The following is a 14,745-nucleotide window of genomic DNA, read 5'->3' as shown; positions in this document are numbered from 1 at the left end:
ACCTGATCTGCCGCGTTAAGCGCCCTAGTTAGTGCACATGTCCGCGGATTGGAGCGCGCCCGCGCTTCACAGCGCTCAGCAGTGCACTGAACGCCGTTAAGGCGCGACGGAGGCTGTGTGTTTGTTTACTGCTAAGCCGCCTGTTCAGCGAAAGTTCTGGACTAAAATGCGGATTCCTGCAGAATAACGAGCGGAGAAACAAGCACCATTCACCGGTCGTGTAAACGAACAGCTCACACCGCCTTTACAGCAACTTTACTGGAGATTTCGGACTGAGCGCGTGGTCGTTTGAGGAGCTGGAAAAGACTTCGCCCCCCGCCCGGGCCACCAGCTTAGCTTAGCTTAGCTTAGCACAGCCTAGGCTGCACTAATCCTTGCTTAGCGTAGCTTAGCTTAGCACAGCACAGCCTCGCTGTTGGGACTGGGTCTCCGCTCAAAAGGTCAGTTGCTCCAAAACTGTGTGGTTTCGCTCGAAGCTGAAATGCTGTGTGTTGTGAAAGAGCCGTTATGAATCAGTGCTCAATTTAAAACTGGTCGGTTCAGCTGACGAGGCTCCTTAACTTCACTCGCTGCTAAGTGACTGAAAGGGGAATTCCACCAATATTTCGAAGTGTCTGCATAATAAGATCGTTGTGATGTGAACAAAGTCCTTCTGCGGAGACCTTAAAGTGACGTTGTGATTATTTTTTAATAAGGCGTGGCCACTAGTTACTATATTGATGCTTCGAGTTATTACCTTGAACCCACAAGTGAATATATTGAGGTCACAATTTACTATACTGAGGCCACAGATCGCTATTTTTGAAGCCACAAATTACTATACTGAATCCATGACTATGAAAACTTAACTTGTGGCCTCAATATATTAATTTGTGGTCACATCTTATTAAAAATATTCACCGTGTCAGTTTAGGGGCTTCATATTATTCAGAGCAGCTTGATGTAAAATTCTTATGAAGGTCAGTTCGCAGTGGTGGTGATAGGAACCAGACGTCTGAAGAGTTTAATGCCTTTAAAAGCTCCCTTCACAGAAAACTGCTGCACAAATATGGTTACCAACACGTTACGTTAATGCCTGATGCATAGTTTGAAGACAGTTTGCAGATCAGGTTTTGGGCTAAACCTTATTGTTGTTGTTATTTTTAATACCATTCATGGTGGAGAGATACACAGAGATCTTTCTAAGGACAAATAGTCCCCAAAAAAAGATTTAACACCATTTACCATCATCTACATACATATATAAACTCAGAAGATACATGTAGGTTCACTGGTGGTTTTGGATAGTAAATAAAATGACTGTATTTGTGTTGTAGACATGGTGACCCCTGGTTCCTATCACCACCACTGTAAAGAAATCAGAGGCACCACTTTACATCAACCACTCTGAATGACTTTGTGTACATCTCATTACATTGCTCCTCTTCAGGTGGCCAGTTGCAGCAGTGGCAGGGGTCCTTTTTCATAATCCCGTTTTCTTGACTGCTGTTTACAGTGGCGGTTGGTAATCCTGTATGTGTTTTGGACATGAAGACTCTCAGTCGTCTCTTTTAATTATAGCATCATTACCTAAGCAGCTGACTTCACCACAAGCAAAGCAACAACCGTGTCGCTGCTGATAGCAGAATAAGTTGTCGTTTGTTGGTGGTCAGCTTGTGGATTTTTACTTGAGATGTGTTGTCCTGTTCAGGCAGCTCTCTGACTACGAGATGTGTTAACTTGGTTGAAGAGGAAACCAAGAAGAGCCAGAAGCCTCTCGAGACGTTTTCTGTGGATCTGCGATTCGGGATCATGTCTTCCTTTTCCGAATCCGCCCTGGAGAAGAAGCTGTCCGAGCTCAGCAACTCTCAGCAGAGCGTTCAGACTCTGTCTCTGTGGATCATTCACCACCGCAAACACTCGGGCTCCATCGTGAGGGTTTGGCACAGAGAGCTGAAGAAAGGTAGGTGCAGAGGTGGGTGGAGTAGCTTAAACAGCCCTCAGGTAACACTGTTACATCATTTAAGCAATGAATGACGCAGAAGTCAAAGGCACTTCTAAAAGCCGAGAAGTCCTCGAGTACTGAGTTCTCTGTAGAGCTGCAGAAGAACATCAGCGTATCCATCAGCTTAGGAAGAGACGTTTGTTAGGCTGTTTTCCGTTTGAATTTTGTTTGTATAAAATAAAATGATGAGCTACAATAAAGACGTCCAAAAACTGTCACCAGCACAATGAAATTAACCCTCCAGAAAAGAATTAGGACCAAAATTAGAACATTGAGCTGAGAGAAAAACAGAGTCTTTTCCTCACAAATAGAACTGATTATGCTCCGTCGCTCAAAGGTTTGGAGTCACTTGGCATAATAATAATTTTTGTTGCTTTATGTACAGTCGTAACTTATACAGCGTGGATTTAAATATGAAAAACTATTCAGCTAAAGCTGTTTTCAGGTGCTTTATTCAATATTTTAGGACTTCTGTACGCAAGAATAAATATATTTAGCTGCTGTTGGAAGAAAACCTTGTATCTCCATTTCTGTCGTTTTTCAGTTTTTGACATAATTTCAAAATGCCTGTTTCCCTTCACATTGTGTGTAAATTTCGTGATGAATGGACCAAAAGAAACAGCCTAAACTGACTTAGAAAAAAGTTTGGTTCCATTGACTTACATTAAGAGCAAAGTAGGTTTTTTCCTTCTCCTGTAAAGTTACCATTTTGGAGATACAAGGTTTTGATCCGACAGCAGAGATTTGTAAATAATGTACTGTAATTATCTATTTATATTCAGTTTCTGGTAAGATATATATACCTTGAGATTTGATAAGTAATTTTGAAATGTGTTATATTCTGAATATTAATTTTTTATGGTTCTTTTTTTGATGTTATGCAGCTTTTTCCAATTTCTTGTGATGCATCTAACATTTCTCCATTTTCATGTACAGCTTTTTAATGCCCTACTGTCTTTTAAAACCTGTGATGTTGTACAGGACCAACATAGTAGAATCATTTTATACAGTTGCATATAACCAAATTGGTTTTAAATGGTTGATTCCAAACTTTTGAACAGTAGTAAGTAAAGGTGTTAGCAAGTAAATGGACCTGTTTACTACTCAGCTCTGTCCAAGTCATTCAGTTACTGTAGTGTTTGGTCACCCCGAACTTAAAGGACTGGTTTGGCTACTTTTGTACTTTTTGGGTACTACTCACCCCAGAGGCAGTGGATCAGCCAAGACATGCTTGGTGTTCAGATTTTAAGCATTTTGCTTCCTTAGTTTAGAACCAGAGCTGCCAGGTTAACAGTGCTAACAAACCCTGGAAGTGAATAGTCACCTAAACCCTTAAACTGTTTCCTCAAACACATGCCAGAATCTTCACATATTTGCTTCAGATTACATTGATAAACTGTGTAAAAAACACTGATGAAACAGCTTCCGCAGACCTTGTTTACACCTTTAAGGTAAAACTGGAACCACATTATCATCCACATAATGTCCTGTGCTGGAGGATGTTACTCAGTTCACTGGTGCGTAGCATTAGCGCCGTAATACCTATCTCTCGTTTACTGTAAGAGAGAGCTGGAAGTTGCATGTTGAATCGCGATAAGCCCATGATAAATAGGTGTTGCGATCCGTTTTGCAAAAACAGGAGAAATAAATCTACAGGAAGTCTAGTACGTTACCACCTACCATTCAGACACATGCAAACTGGGACTTTTAACAATGAACTAGCAAACAAACTGTAAAGAGAGGCGTTCAGTGAAATCTCTGTATTGTGGTGATGATTTTTCGCCTAACAATTATATCAAAGGTCTCCAGCGGGACGTTCTAAAATCTCTAGCTGTACCAGACACATGGTTCCAGATGACACTTCATAGAAGTAAATTTGACTAAGTGCTGTTGACTTTTTCTCTGTGTTCATTGTGCTCACTCACTGTCACTGTAACACGTAGCGAAGTGGACGAGGCTGAAGTTGGCTTAAATTCGATAACTTCTAATTTGAACTTCACTTCTAATTTGAATCTAATTTTCTGTCCCACCTTAATGGACCTTTTTCACAGTCACTGCGTCGTCACATCCGTCTGTAAATTGTAGCTTTATCGAACGTCCCCTTAACAGAGCGGCCATAGAGGGTCTCCAGTTTTCAGCATCCCTCAAAAATCGTCCTTTTGCCTCAGCTCGGTTAATAGAAGAGCAGTTTGCATGTCTGGTGGTTCCTCTAACGTGAGCAGAAAGGCTAATCTAACGTGGCTGAAGCACGTCGCGCAAAACTTAAACATTTGCTGCTGTGGACTGTTTTACCGCTGTGCGGAGCTCAGGTGCAGCCCGGTAAACATAGTATACTGCGGCAGAGAACAGAGCCGCACACCTCCGTGTCAAACCCTGAGACGGTTTTCCAAAGCGGAGAAGGAGCGGAGCAGATTATTATGTTCAACATTACACATCCCTAAACAGCTCTGCACTCACTGCGCTTTATTTTGGAGAAAAAGTTCACCAGGTTTAGTTTTTCCTACTCGGTCCATGTGTCCATCTCCAGGGATTTAAACACAGCAGTGAGTGAATGTTTGTTTTGGAGCATTTTTAGTCACAAATGTGAGTAAATCTGTCCTTCTGTTTCGCCCGTTTTCACTTTACAGCTCAGTTTTCCTCCTTTTTTTATTTTGATCGGCTACCTCGTTAAATGTGACACAGGACGGGCGGAACTTTTCAGCTGAAGTTGAACATTTTTAAACTAATCGAGTGGAAACTCAGGTGAGGCTGTTCAGTTGAATTATTGGTGCATTAGGAACGCAGCAGTGATTTCGGGCAGTGTCAGCCATTGTGTACAACACAACCGGAAACTGTTTAACGGTACTATTTACTCTTCCGCATTAACGAACATGGAAGTGTGAAAATGGTCTATTGGATGGAATGAGTACGAGGCCTGAGTGCCACAAAGTAGCTGCTGCGCCATTTAAGGCAGAACAGAAAATTCAGATAAGGAGCAAACTTCAGCTTTGGGCTAAGAGGGGGTCCAGAGAGTCAGTGTTAGGATTAGGGTCAGGATCCATCTGATTCTGTTCTTTCTTCATGTATAAATCCATGGTCAAACATATATGATCAAGTCTCAGTTATGCAGAAACTGTGGTCCCCAAATTCATAATTGGACGTTTTATTGACTTTAGTGCACTTAGTTTCTCTACCTACATTATCCTGCAGTGCGTCTGTTTTGATATTGAATTGTGCTCAGAAAAGAAGTGATTCTGGTTGTTCTAAATGGCTGCCTTTCTTTTAGCTGCAGCTAACCTGAATTAAAGCATGGATGCAGTTTGGGACGTTTTGTGCATTTATTTCTGGAAACTGTTTAGGTGACTATTGATCTCCAGTCATTGTTAGCAACTTTAATCTTGCAGTTCAGTTCTAAACTAAAGAAGCACAATTTTGACACTGATTGTCTTGGATGATCAACTAAAATTAGGGAAAGTGGAACATCAAGTAATTTGCATTTCCACCAAACTCTTCCTTTAAGCAGCTTTTCAGACTAAAATGATGTACTGTTATGTAATTTGGGCTCTGTTTATTTCAGTGTTGCCCCCTGAGCTTCAACAAAGTGTTGATGACTGTGCAGCTTTAAAGTTTAGCTGTTTTTCAGTCAGTACTTGTGTAATCCAGGTGCACTTTGTGCTATTGACTGAGAGCTGAACAGCGAACATGACAGCAGAGAAACTGAGAGAGCTTTTATCTTCATGTAGTACATTCATAAGCAACTAACTGAAGTACAGTGTTTTTATTTTTTCAGTATTGTTAAAGTAATAATTTCTCTTTTTGTTCGTTTCTCAGCCAAAAGCAGCCGGAAGCTGACCTTCCTTTACCTCGCCAACGATGTGATTCAGAACAGTAAGAAAAAGGGACCCGAGTTCACACGAGATTTTGAGGGAGTCCTCGTTGATGCCTGCTCACACGTAGCAAGGTGAGCAGCCCATTGTGTCCCATTCACTCCTTTCTTTCTCACTTCGCTGATTCACCTGATTACTCTCATTCTGCTTAACTTCAATGTTATGGCATAACTGTCATGTTATTATCATTACAATGCAGACCAGGCGTGTCACAATTATTACACTATCATTTGACCAAATGAATCATTTAAGCTGAGGGCAATCGTTTTCCACAGCTAGATTTCACAATCTTATGTTTATATTGCAAAAAAAGTGTATTTTTCATCAGTTGGGGCAAATAAGTGTAAATGAAAGAATGCATTAAAGTGCGTTCATTAAGACAAGGGCTAGAACTATTGAATATTTTCATTGTTGAATGTTATTATTTCTTTATGAAACATTACCAATACACAGTTATTATTATTGCAAGTAACAAAATGGCAATACAGGGGGATCCTGCCTGATCTGGTAACCCTGAACCAGTGCAGGAGAGCAGATTAAACAGCATCTTTATATCTACATTTTATTAAAAACCACTGTGTACCTGAGCATGTGCTAAAATCAGCTGTATTAGTCTTAACGCCATAGTGAATCATCCAGTATTGCAGTCACATTCTTTTGCTGACCTTAACTCGACCTCGTCCGTGTATGTAGAGAGACAGATGACAGCTGTAAGAAGCACATGGAGAGGCTGCTGAATATCTGGCAGGAGCGCAATCTGTACCGCGCAGACTTCATCCAGCAGCTCAAACTAGCCATCGAAGACTCCAACAGCCCGAGACAAAGAAATACAGGTACGTTTCGCTGGGCACTCACACGGTATTTGTAGTGTTTAATATTCTCTGTGTTTATAGTAGAGTAACAAAGTTAGTGAGGCCTGTTGGAGTAAAAACAGGCTCAGCTTCAGATCTCAGATCACCTACACCAGCTTGTAGCGTTGGGGGTGGGTGATAAGCAGATTTGGATAGTACCGCTGTAGGGAAGCACTTGCCTTTCATTGTGCTGTTTTGCAATATGGCAAAAAGTACTATTGCAGTGCTTAAAGCCATTTTCTCCATAAGCAGCACATATCATGATGGTGTTTGTCCTGCTTTTCATGTCAGGTCTGTACATGGTACCATCAGTCCACAGCACTGGAGTAGAATCATCACACACAATTCTTTTTAGCAAAGATGAAACACTGTGCTTGAGTTTCATATCTTTTCTTGTCCCCTAGTCATGGGTACACCACCATATTTCAGTATAATCACCCTAAACTAATAACTGACTAAGAAGCTCTGTGATTAAAGCCTCCTGAGACTAGAAGCTCCAAGACTAGAGCTCACTTTGCCGCTGCTCGTCGCCAGCTTGCCTCTACTATCCGGTGCTATATCAATAAAAGTATCTGCACCAGACTTGGTACTTGAATTTAGTGCATGTTTACACTGAAAATAGATTGAGAATGTTATTTTGAAGAATGAGCTTATGCCACATAAAAACTGATAAAAGGAAAACATTAACCTTCCAGTTGCATGTTAATCTCATCCATGCCTGCTTAAATGTAAGAAGCACTGCAATGTTTTGTTGTATGAGGTTTGCTTTGTAAGGTGGATCGCACAACAATGCACCAGTATAACAGTAGTGCCAAATCATTAAAGAGCTGAACATCATTACTGTTTTTGTTTTGTTTTGTTTTTTGCCAATTCAACATGATAAGGTGTAAATAAATAGAATAATGCTGTCATGGGCGAATATCTTCCCAGCTTCTTGTCACTGTACATTTTACAATTTCAGGTGATATCACTGATGATTGTTAGTTCGCTACAGTTGGTCTTAATCTTTATTTTATGAGGTATGTTATGAGGTTGGTCAGTGTTCTAGTAATACTGGCAATACCTGTTTGTATACAGTATGATACTTCCAGTCAAATGGCATGTTTTGTTGATGTTTGAAGTGAAAAGAAGTTAACATGTCCTCTATGGGAAGGAAGCCTAAATATGCCATTTCTCTGCAAATATTATTGCATAATGCATAGTGTATAACTACTTATTTGCTGAGTTTAACAAGTTGGAAAAGGTACATGAGATATAAAATGTGCATTAACTTTTGCACAGGACACATTTTATGCTATTTTTCCCCAGTGTGTTAAATTCAGCACATAAACAGCAAGAGTGCATTAAAATATGCAGAAGTTTGTTCTCTGTGGAGGATGTGTTTAACTTGTTTATGCTTAGAAAATCAATGTCATTTTACCAGTGGTGCACAAACCTTTGCATAGGACTGGAAGACTGCATGTTTTACTGAACAGCAGCCTGTTAATGTATGTTAATATAGTGAATAGTGTCTGAATTTGTATCTTGTAGCAGATGAGAAAAAAAGCTTGAAAAGAAGTTTCCAGAAAGTTCAAGAAGAAGAAGAGGAAGAGGATGATGACGATGATTACAGAACTCACTATTCTCCCCGTGAAACAGATGCAGGTGGCCCACAGCTGGTATGGATGCGTCTTAATGCTTTGCTCTGGATGGTCAGGAAGGGAAAGTGACTGTAAATTGATTTTTATTCCTATTACCGTGGTTTAAAGCGGTCAGGTGCAGGACGTGAGTGTTCACAAAGAATTATGTGAATGGCAGGTTTGTGAGAGTGCTTGTTTTCTGTTGTGTCTCTCTTTGGCCAGACGGAGGAGCTGGTGAAGGCCCTGCAGGATCTGGAGAACGCTGCGTCTGGAGATGCTGCTGTCCGCCAAAAAATCGCCTCGCTGCCTCAGGAAGTGCAGGATGTCTCCCTCCTAGAGAAGATCACAGGTGAAGCTCACTGAGGACTCCCAAACAGGGTTTAATAAGTTAGGCAGGACTGCATGCTCCTGCACAAACCTACACACACCACACATTTGAAATTTGTTTGAATTGTTTTGCAGTGTTGCTATAAAGGTAAATGTTGTAGGTGGAAGATTCATGGAGTATGATTTAGGAGTATGGAGGTGATTGCACACACTATGTTCACACAGCAGGTAAAAGTGGCACAAATCTGATTTTCTCACCAAATCCGTTTTTTTTTATTTATTATTATTATTTGTTTTGTTTGGCTGTTCACATTATTTTTAAAATATGATCTGTATGCAACATTAGTCTAAAGTGATAATGAAGTCAGCTTATCGCCCGGAATGTGTTCGAGTTTGCATTTAAAAAGGCACGTTATTTGGCTGCGGTCACTTCTTTGGTTCGTGTCCTCGGATTCTTTAAACTTTGCTTTCAGACTTTTTACTGTCCGTTGACGCTGCAGCCTTGTTCTCCTACAGCTGCATTTGGGCATTTCTTTCGAAACCTTTTCGAACATGGAGCGGCTACGATAAGGCTCTTCTGATTTTTTTTAATACAGAAACATCAGCCTAAATGTTTGAGTCTCAGCAGCACGAAACAATGACTATTGTCGAGTGGGAATTCTGATCTCAAGTCACATTGCAGCATGTCGGATACGTATTGGATTTCAGTACCACATATGAAAGCGTCTCAAATAAGAATTAAAAATGTCAGATTCCGTGTGTTTTTTGCTCTTTACACTGCCACACAGATGACACATCTGTCACATATGAGGGGGAAAAAAAATCTGATTTGGGCCACTTTTACCTGATGTATAAACGTAGCCTTAGTAATTTTTGTGACTTAATGGTAACAAAAGTCAGGTTTTGGGGGAAAAAATGTATTTCACAATCTAGAAAAACTCAACTTTGATTAGGACAGAATGGGCATTTCAGATTGCACAGTGGTTAACAGTGATGTAGCCATTTCAACAAAAATAACCCCACAGCGGCAGACCTTTTCTTGGACTTTTAAACCTTTTACAACCCCGTTTCCGAAGAAGTTGGGACGATGTGTAAAATGTAAGTAAATTTTATTTAGTTTTGACAGTAAAATGTTTTCCCGTTCTTGTTTGATTATAGGATTTCAGCTGCTCAACAGTTGGTTTTTAGTTTTATAATGCGCCAAGTGTTTTCAGTGGGTGATAAGTCTGGACTGCAAGCAGGCCATTTTAGCACCCTGACTGTTTTACTACAGAGCCATGCTGTTATAATAGGTGCAGAATGTTTGGCATTGTCTTGCAAACAAGGCCTTCCCTAAAAAAGACATCATCTGGATATATAGCAGTAATGGTGCCTTCACAGATGTGCAAGTAACCCACTTCATGCACTAATGCACCACCATACCAACACAGGTGCTTTGAACTGTGTGCTGAAAACAAGCTGGATGGTCCCTCTCCTTTTTAGCCCAGAGGTTTCAGCATCCATTATTTCCAAAAAGAATTTCAAATTTCAAAGGACATTTTTCCACTTCGACTCATTCGATCTTAATTGAACTCAGGGCCCAAAGAAGACGGCGGCGTTTCTGGATCCTGTTTATATATAGTTTCTTCTTTGCATGCTGGAGTTTTAACATGCATTTGTGGCTGCAGTGACGAACTGTGTTTCAACACTTGATATGCTGTCTGTACAATTTTGAATTAAATATTAGGTTTAAATGACACAAAACATCACTACATTGTGTTTTTACAATTTGCACAGCATCCCAGCTTTTTTGGAACGGGGTTGTATGTAGAAGTTTGAACTTTGTACGATTTTGGATTATGACAGTAAAGTTAAGTTTAACTGAGAGTGATTATGTAACCTCTGAGGAAGTGGCTGATGATGAAAAATGTTTCCTAATTCTGTTGGTTCGAGGCATCACTTGATGTCAGTGTCATCTAGTATAAACTCATCCAACAATAGAGGAAACACAGAAAGACGAAAGGCCTTTCAGTTAAAATGACCAGTATTGCTCTTTATTTGGCAGTCAGTAATACAACCATTCAAGTACAATCTGCTATTTTTTGTTTCAATTCTTGCATAACAAAATGAGTAAGATGTAAACAAAGTAATTCAGAGTGGTTTAATGTGTAATGCACTGTTTTAGAGAAGCTTGGAGTCAGATGTGTTTAAAGTTTAGAGTGGCGGTAATGGGAACCAGATATCTGAAGCATTTAATGCCTCTACAAGTTTCCTCAGACAGTTTTTATGTATATGTTGCCTACTGTCTGAGACATTATTGTACTTCATTCTGAAATAGGGATTTGGTCCAAAACTTGCTTGTGAAAATGCATTTATGCTGGAGAGGTACATGCAAGACACTGTAAGGCAATCTAGTCCACAAAGAAAACCTTTTATTTTAACCACTATTTTACCATCATCAGCATTACATATGTAAACTCAGAAGACTCGTGTAGGTTCACTGGTGGTTTTGGATAGTAAACAAAATGGCTACATTTGCATTGTAGACATCATGACTCCTGGCTCCTGTCACCACCACTGTAAAGAATCAGAGTCAGTAAGTTTCTCTACAGTGAACCGTTTCACATCAAACCACTCTGAATGACTTTGTTTACATCTCAGTTATCAAAGAAAATGGTGGAAAATGGTGGAAATTCCCTTTTAACTCCACAATGAATAAGACCATAAGACCTGTGTGTCTCCCCACTGCAGATAAGGAGGCGGCAGACAAACTGTCTAAGACGGTGGACGAAGCGTGCCTGCTGCTGGCGGAGTATAATGGGCGGCTGGCGGCAGAGCTGGAGGACCGCAGGCAGCTGGCCCGCATGCTAACAGAGTACATTCACACCCAGAAAGAGGCGCTCAGTGAAAGAGAGAAAAAACTTGAGGTACAGAGTCTCATGTTCATTCACTGATACAGAACTGTGTACTAGTTAATTCATTCATGCACTAATTTATTCTGCTGTTTCATTGATTTGTTCCACAGTTGCTCTGTTTTTTCCTACCACTTAGTGTGTTGATGCCCCTGTATTGTAATTTTTGTTGCACAATACGAGGCCTGGTCAGTATAGCAATGTTCTGCTGAGTATTGCTTATCGCTGCTGTTGGAACAAAACCTTGTATCTCCATTTTTGTTGCTTTTTAGTTTTTGGCTTAACTTGAAAAAGCCTCTTATCTTTTATATTGTATGAAAATTTCATGACGAATGGTCCAACAGAAGTAACCCAAAATTACTTGGAAAAATGTCTGGTTCCATTGACGAAGATATGAGGTTATGTTCCGACAACAGCGATATGCTTTCAATTACTTGTTATTTTTTCTGAGAAAACACTCAAAATTGTCCTGTGGTCTTTACAGGAGTACAAACAGAAGCTGGCACGAGTAACGCAGGTCAGGAAGGAACTAAAGTCTCACATCCAGAGCCTGCCGGACCTCTCTCTGCTACCCAACGTGACCGGAGGACTGGCCCCACTCCCTTCTGCAGGAGATTTGTTCTCCACTGACTGATCCACGCACATACAAACAAGCAAACACAGGACAGGATCCCTTCTTTTTCTCTAGCTTTCTCTCTTTTTCTCTAACCTCTCTGTCTTCCTCAGTTCATTTCTGTCAGCTCCATCACATCCAGAACTTCCATTACTGGAAGTCGCCACGGAGCACAAAACCAACCGGACTGTGGTTCGACCGACACCAGCTGACCAGCTCAGATCTAGCCAATCCCCAACCCCTGTCTTTTCATTTGGTTTTTAAAAGGAAACTCTGGCCACTGACTTTTTGCTTTAGCTGTGGAGTTCCACCGAGAGCAAACATGGTATTTGCTGGTCCTGCTTTTGTCCTGCTGTGAAAGTAGCAGCATCTCATGCTGTTGTACCTTTATTAGGGTATAAGTTTTATTGCTTTAAAGTGTCATTTTGCTTTGTTTGCTGATTAATTCTTCCATTGGGTGTGGCCTGCGTATGGAGAGATACTTTGAAGGCTTTTTTTCAGTTTGTCACTCACTCGCACAAGCTGTGTACCTGAAATAAAAGCCATTTGGGTTTACTTCTTGTAAACGATATTGTATTTATCGTTTTGTGCTGCCTGAAAACTATAGCTAAGTGAGCAGCAGTGGAGTCCATGTTTCAAATAAGCTCGTCATGTCAGATGATTTTTGCCTCGCTTATCATTTTTTAGGGCAGGGCTAACTAGGACTGGGCGTTATACTGTGAGCATATTGTTATTCTGAATCTGATGAGTATAAAAATAATAGTTCAGAGCTTTGTGTTAAAACTTAGTTTGTTTTGCTGCAGTAACAATGTTTTACGAAATTAATCATGATTTTTGCTCGTGTTGCCCAGCCCTTGGATACTGAATCCATAGCGTGGTCTGTTTTGTTGTCTAGTACTGCGTCCAGAAAAAGCAGAACTACGGTATTTTTTATTTTTTTTTGTCTCCAAACATGATCTTCTCTTTGTTTCAGCAATGCCTCAACCACCACCATCCATTAAGCTATAGACTGCATATTGTTTAAAAAATGTCTCTGAGCTGCTGGCGTTTGAGTCAGAACAGTGACGAGGAGGTGGCTTGATTCAGAACGGAGCGCACCAATCAGGATGAAGCTTTCACAGCTCAGTGTGCAGACCACCCTCCTGGACTGGTGTGAATTCAGTCAAACTCCAGGATTTCCATAATCAAATGTCCTTGGTCCTGTTCATGGTTGTGCCAGAGACACCAACATCATGATGCCTATGTTCATACAGGGTCTGCTGTTAAATGAGATACAAAAATAGACTCTGTCTGAACTCCTTGTGACATAAACTCTGGATGAATATCTCCAAAATGTCTTCTTTTGCAGGTGAACTGATGTTGGTTTTCGGTAGATTTTCACATTTGACTCTCAAGACTGAAAAATCAAAGCTATTGACTTCACAGACGAACGTTTCACCCTACAGACTCACCCATTATGACAGTATACAACAACCAGAACAACTGACAATCAGTAGCTTTCTTTTGTTTTTCACTTTTTACAGGTAAGTGTACTACAAAACTGGATGCGGGGCTTAGCAAGAAAAAATTAAGGCATCTGGGTTATTTTCAATGATAATTCAGGTCTGTCTTAAGTCCAGCTTTGCCGTACACAGTATCAGACACTTCAGCATTCCTTGCCAATAGTGGCAGTAGAATGTAGTGATCAGAAACATACACATTGTTTTTGCCTTCTTTGATAGAATAAATAATAGACTTTGTCCCTGCTAAGCCTTTTCTTTATCAGCATTTTCTTTTTCCCAAAGAATGAACAGACAATAAACTGAAATAGTGAATTCCAGTGATTTTTCCTGCCTAAATGTTTTCTGATTTTTAAGTACGTAATCATGTACCAGTGGGCCAGGAAGAATAGTACAAATTGGTAGTGCAGGAGAGCCCAGTCCTGGTCCTGGAGGTCTACCACCCTGGCATTAATATTCAGATCCCCCTGTAGGCCTTCATTGCATGGATGAGGTGTACTAGATTAGGGCTGGAGCTAAACTCTGCAGGGTGGTAGATCTCCAGGGCCAGGATTGAGCACCACTGCTATATTGCTTCACCTCCCCCTCCCACCACATCAGGCTGTCATGGAGAGGAAACACTCAGTGAAGGAAACAGTGTTGTGATTTCCCATTCACGTTTACTGAGAGTAATCTTCAGCAGATTTGTTTATAGGGTTTCTGACACTATGAAATACTGTCATCTGTCTAAAAAGAACAGAACTTGCTTTTGTATAGACTTGTTCATTTTTACTAAAGCAGAAAAAATATGCTATATTTGGGGCAAATTTGATGTTTTTGCTGAACTATCACTTTAAATTACACACTGCCCATAAGATCTCCTATATCATGGGTCTAAGACTGGACCAGTTTGTGATACTACCTACAGCAATGTGCAAAGGTCAGAGACCACCCCTCATTTATTTAGTTTCCAGTCAAAATGGCCATTAAGTACATTCATTTTCAACATCAGGACAAAAGCAGAAGCATATTTAATGGGAACTAAACTAAATACAGCATATTTTTTCTCAGTATTTGGTGTCCACACTTCACCTTTATTACAGTTTCCATTCTTTT

General features: G+C 40.4%; 1 protein-coding gene across 5 annotated transcripts; it reads left to right on the top strand.

The window, feature by feature from the left end:
• Positions 1-92: 92 nt before the first annotated feature.
• Positions 93-13,970, top strand: rprd1b (regulation of nuclear pre-mRNA domain containing 1B). 5 transcript variants are annotated; one of them, XM_036591294.1, is made up of 8 exons: positions 93-440; positions 1,691-1,954; positions 5,795-5,924; positions 6,544-6,683; positions 8,235-8,359; positions 8,543-8,669; positions 11,378-11,553; positions 12,023-13,970. In XM_036591294.1, exons 2-8 carry the CDS (start codon positions 1,792-1,794, stop codon positions 12,170-12,172), a joined length of 1,011 nt encoding a protein of 336 aa, XP_036447187.1. In that variant the 5' UTR covers positions 93-440; positions 1,691-1,791; the 3' UTR covers positions 12,173-13,970. The 5 variants fall into 5 exon arrangements, with proteins under 5 accessions (XP_036447187.1, XP_036447186.1, XP_036447189.1 ...); XM_036591293.1 differs by having other exon boundaries at positions 8,232-8,359; XM_036591296.1 differs by having other exon boundaries at positions 94-440; positions 1,691-1,942.
• The last annotated feature ends 775 nt before the right edge of the window (positions 13,971-14,745 follow it).

The sequence above is a fragment of the Colossoma macropomum genome, unplaced genomic scaffold (assembly GCF_904425465.1).
Source record: "Colossoma macropomum unplaced genomic scaffold, Colossoma_macropomum, whole genome shotgun sequence".
NCBI lineage: Eukaryota > Metazoa > Chordata > Actinopteri > Characiformes > Serrasalmidae > Colossoma > Colossoma macropomum.
The sequence above is the reverse complement of the archived record's forward strand: the minus strand, read 5'-3'. Positions and strand labels throughout refer to the sequence as shown.

Bases quoted from the DNA above. Each gene is read 5' to 3' on its own strand.
- rprd1b (XM_036591293.1), top strand. From the start codon at position 1,792: ATGTCTTCCTTTTCCGAATCCGCCCTGGAGAAGAAGCTGTCCGAGCTC. The intron at 1,955-5,794 runs GTGGGTGGAGTA...TTCGTTTCTCAG, and splicing joins GAAGAAAGGTAGGTGCAGAG to CCAAAAGCAGCCGGAAGCTG. The intron at 8,670-11,377 runs GTGAAGCTCACT...TCCCCACTGCAG, and splicing joins CCTCCTAGAGAAGATCACAG to ATAAGGAGGCGGCAGACAAA.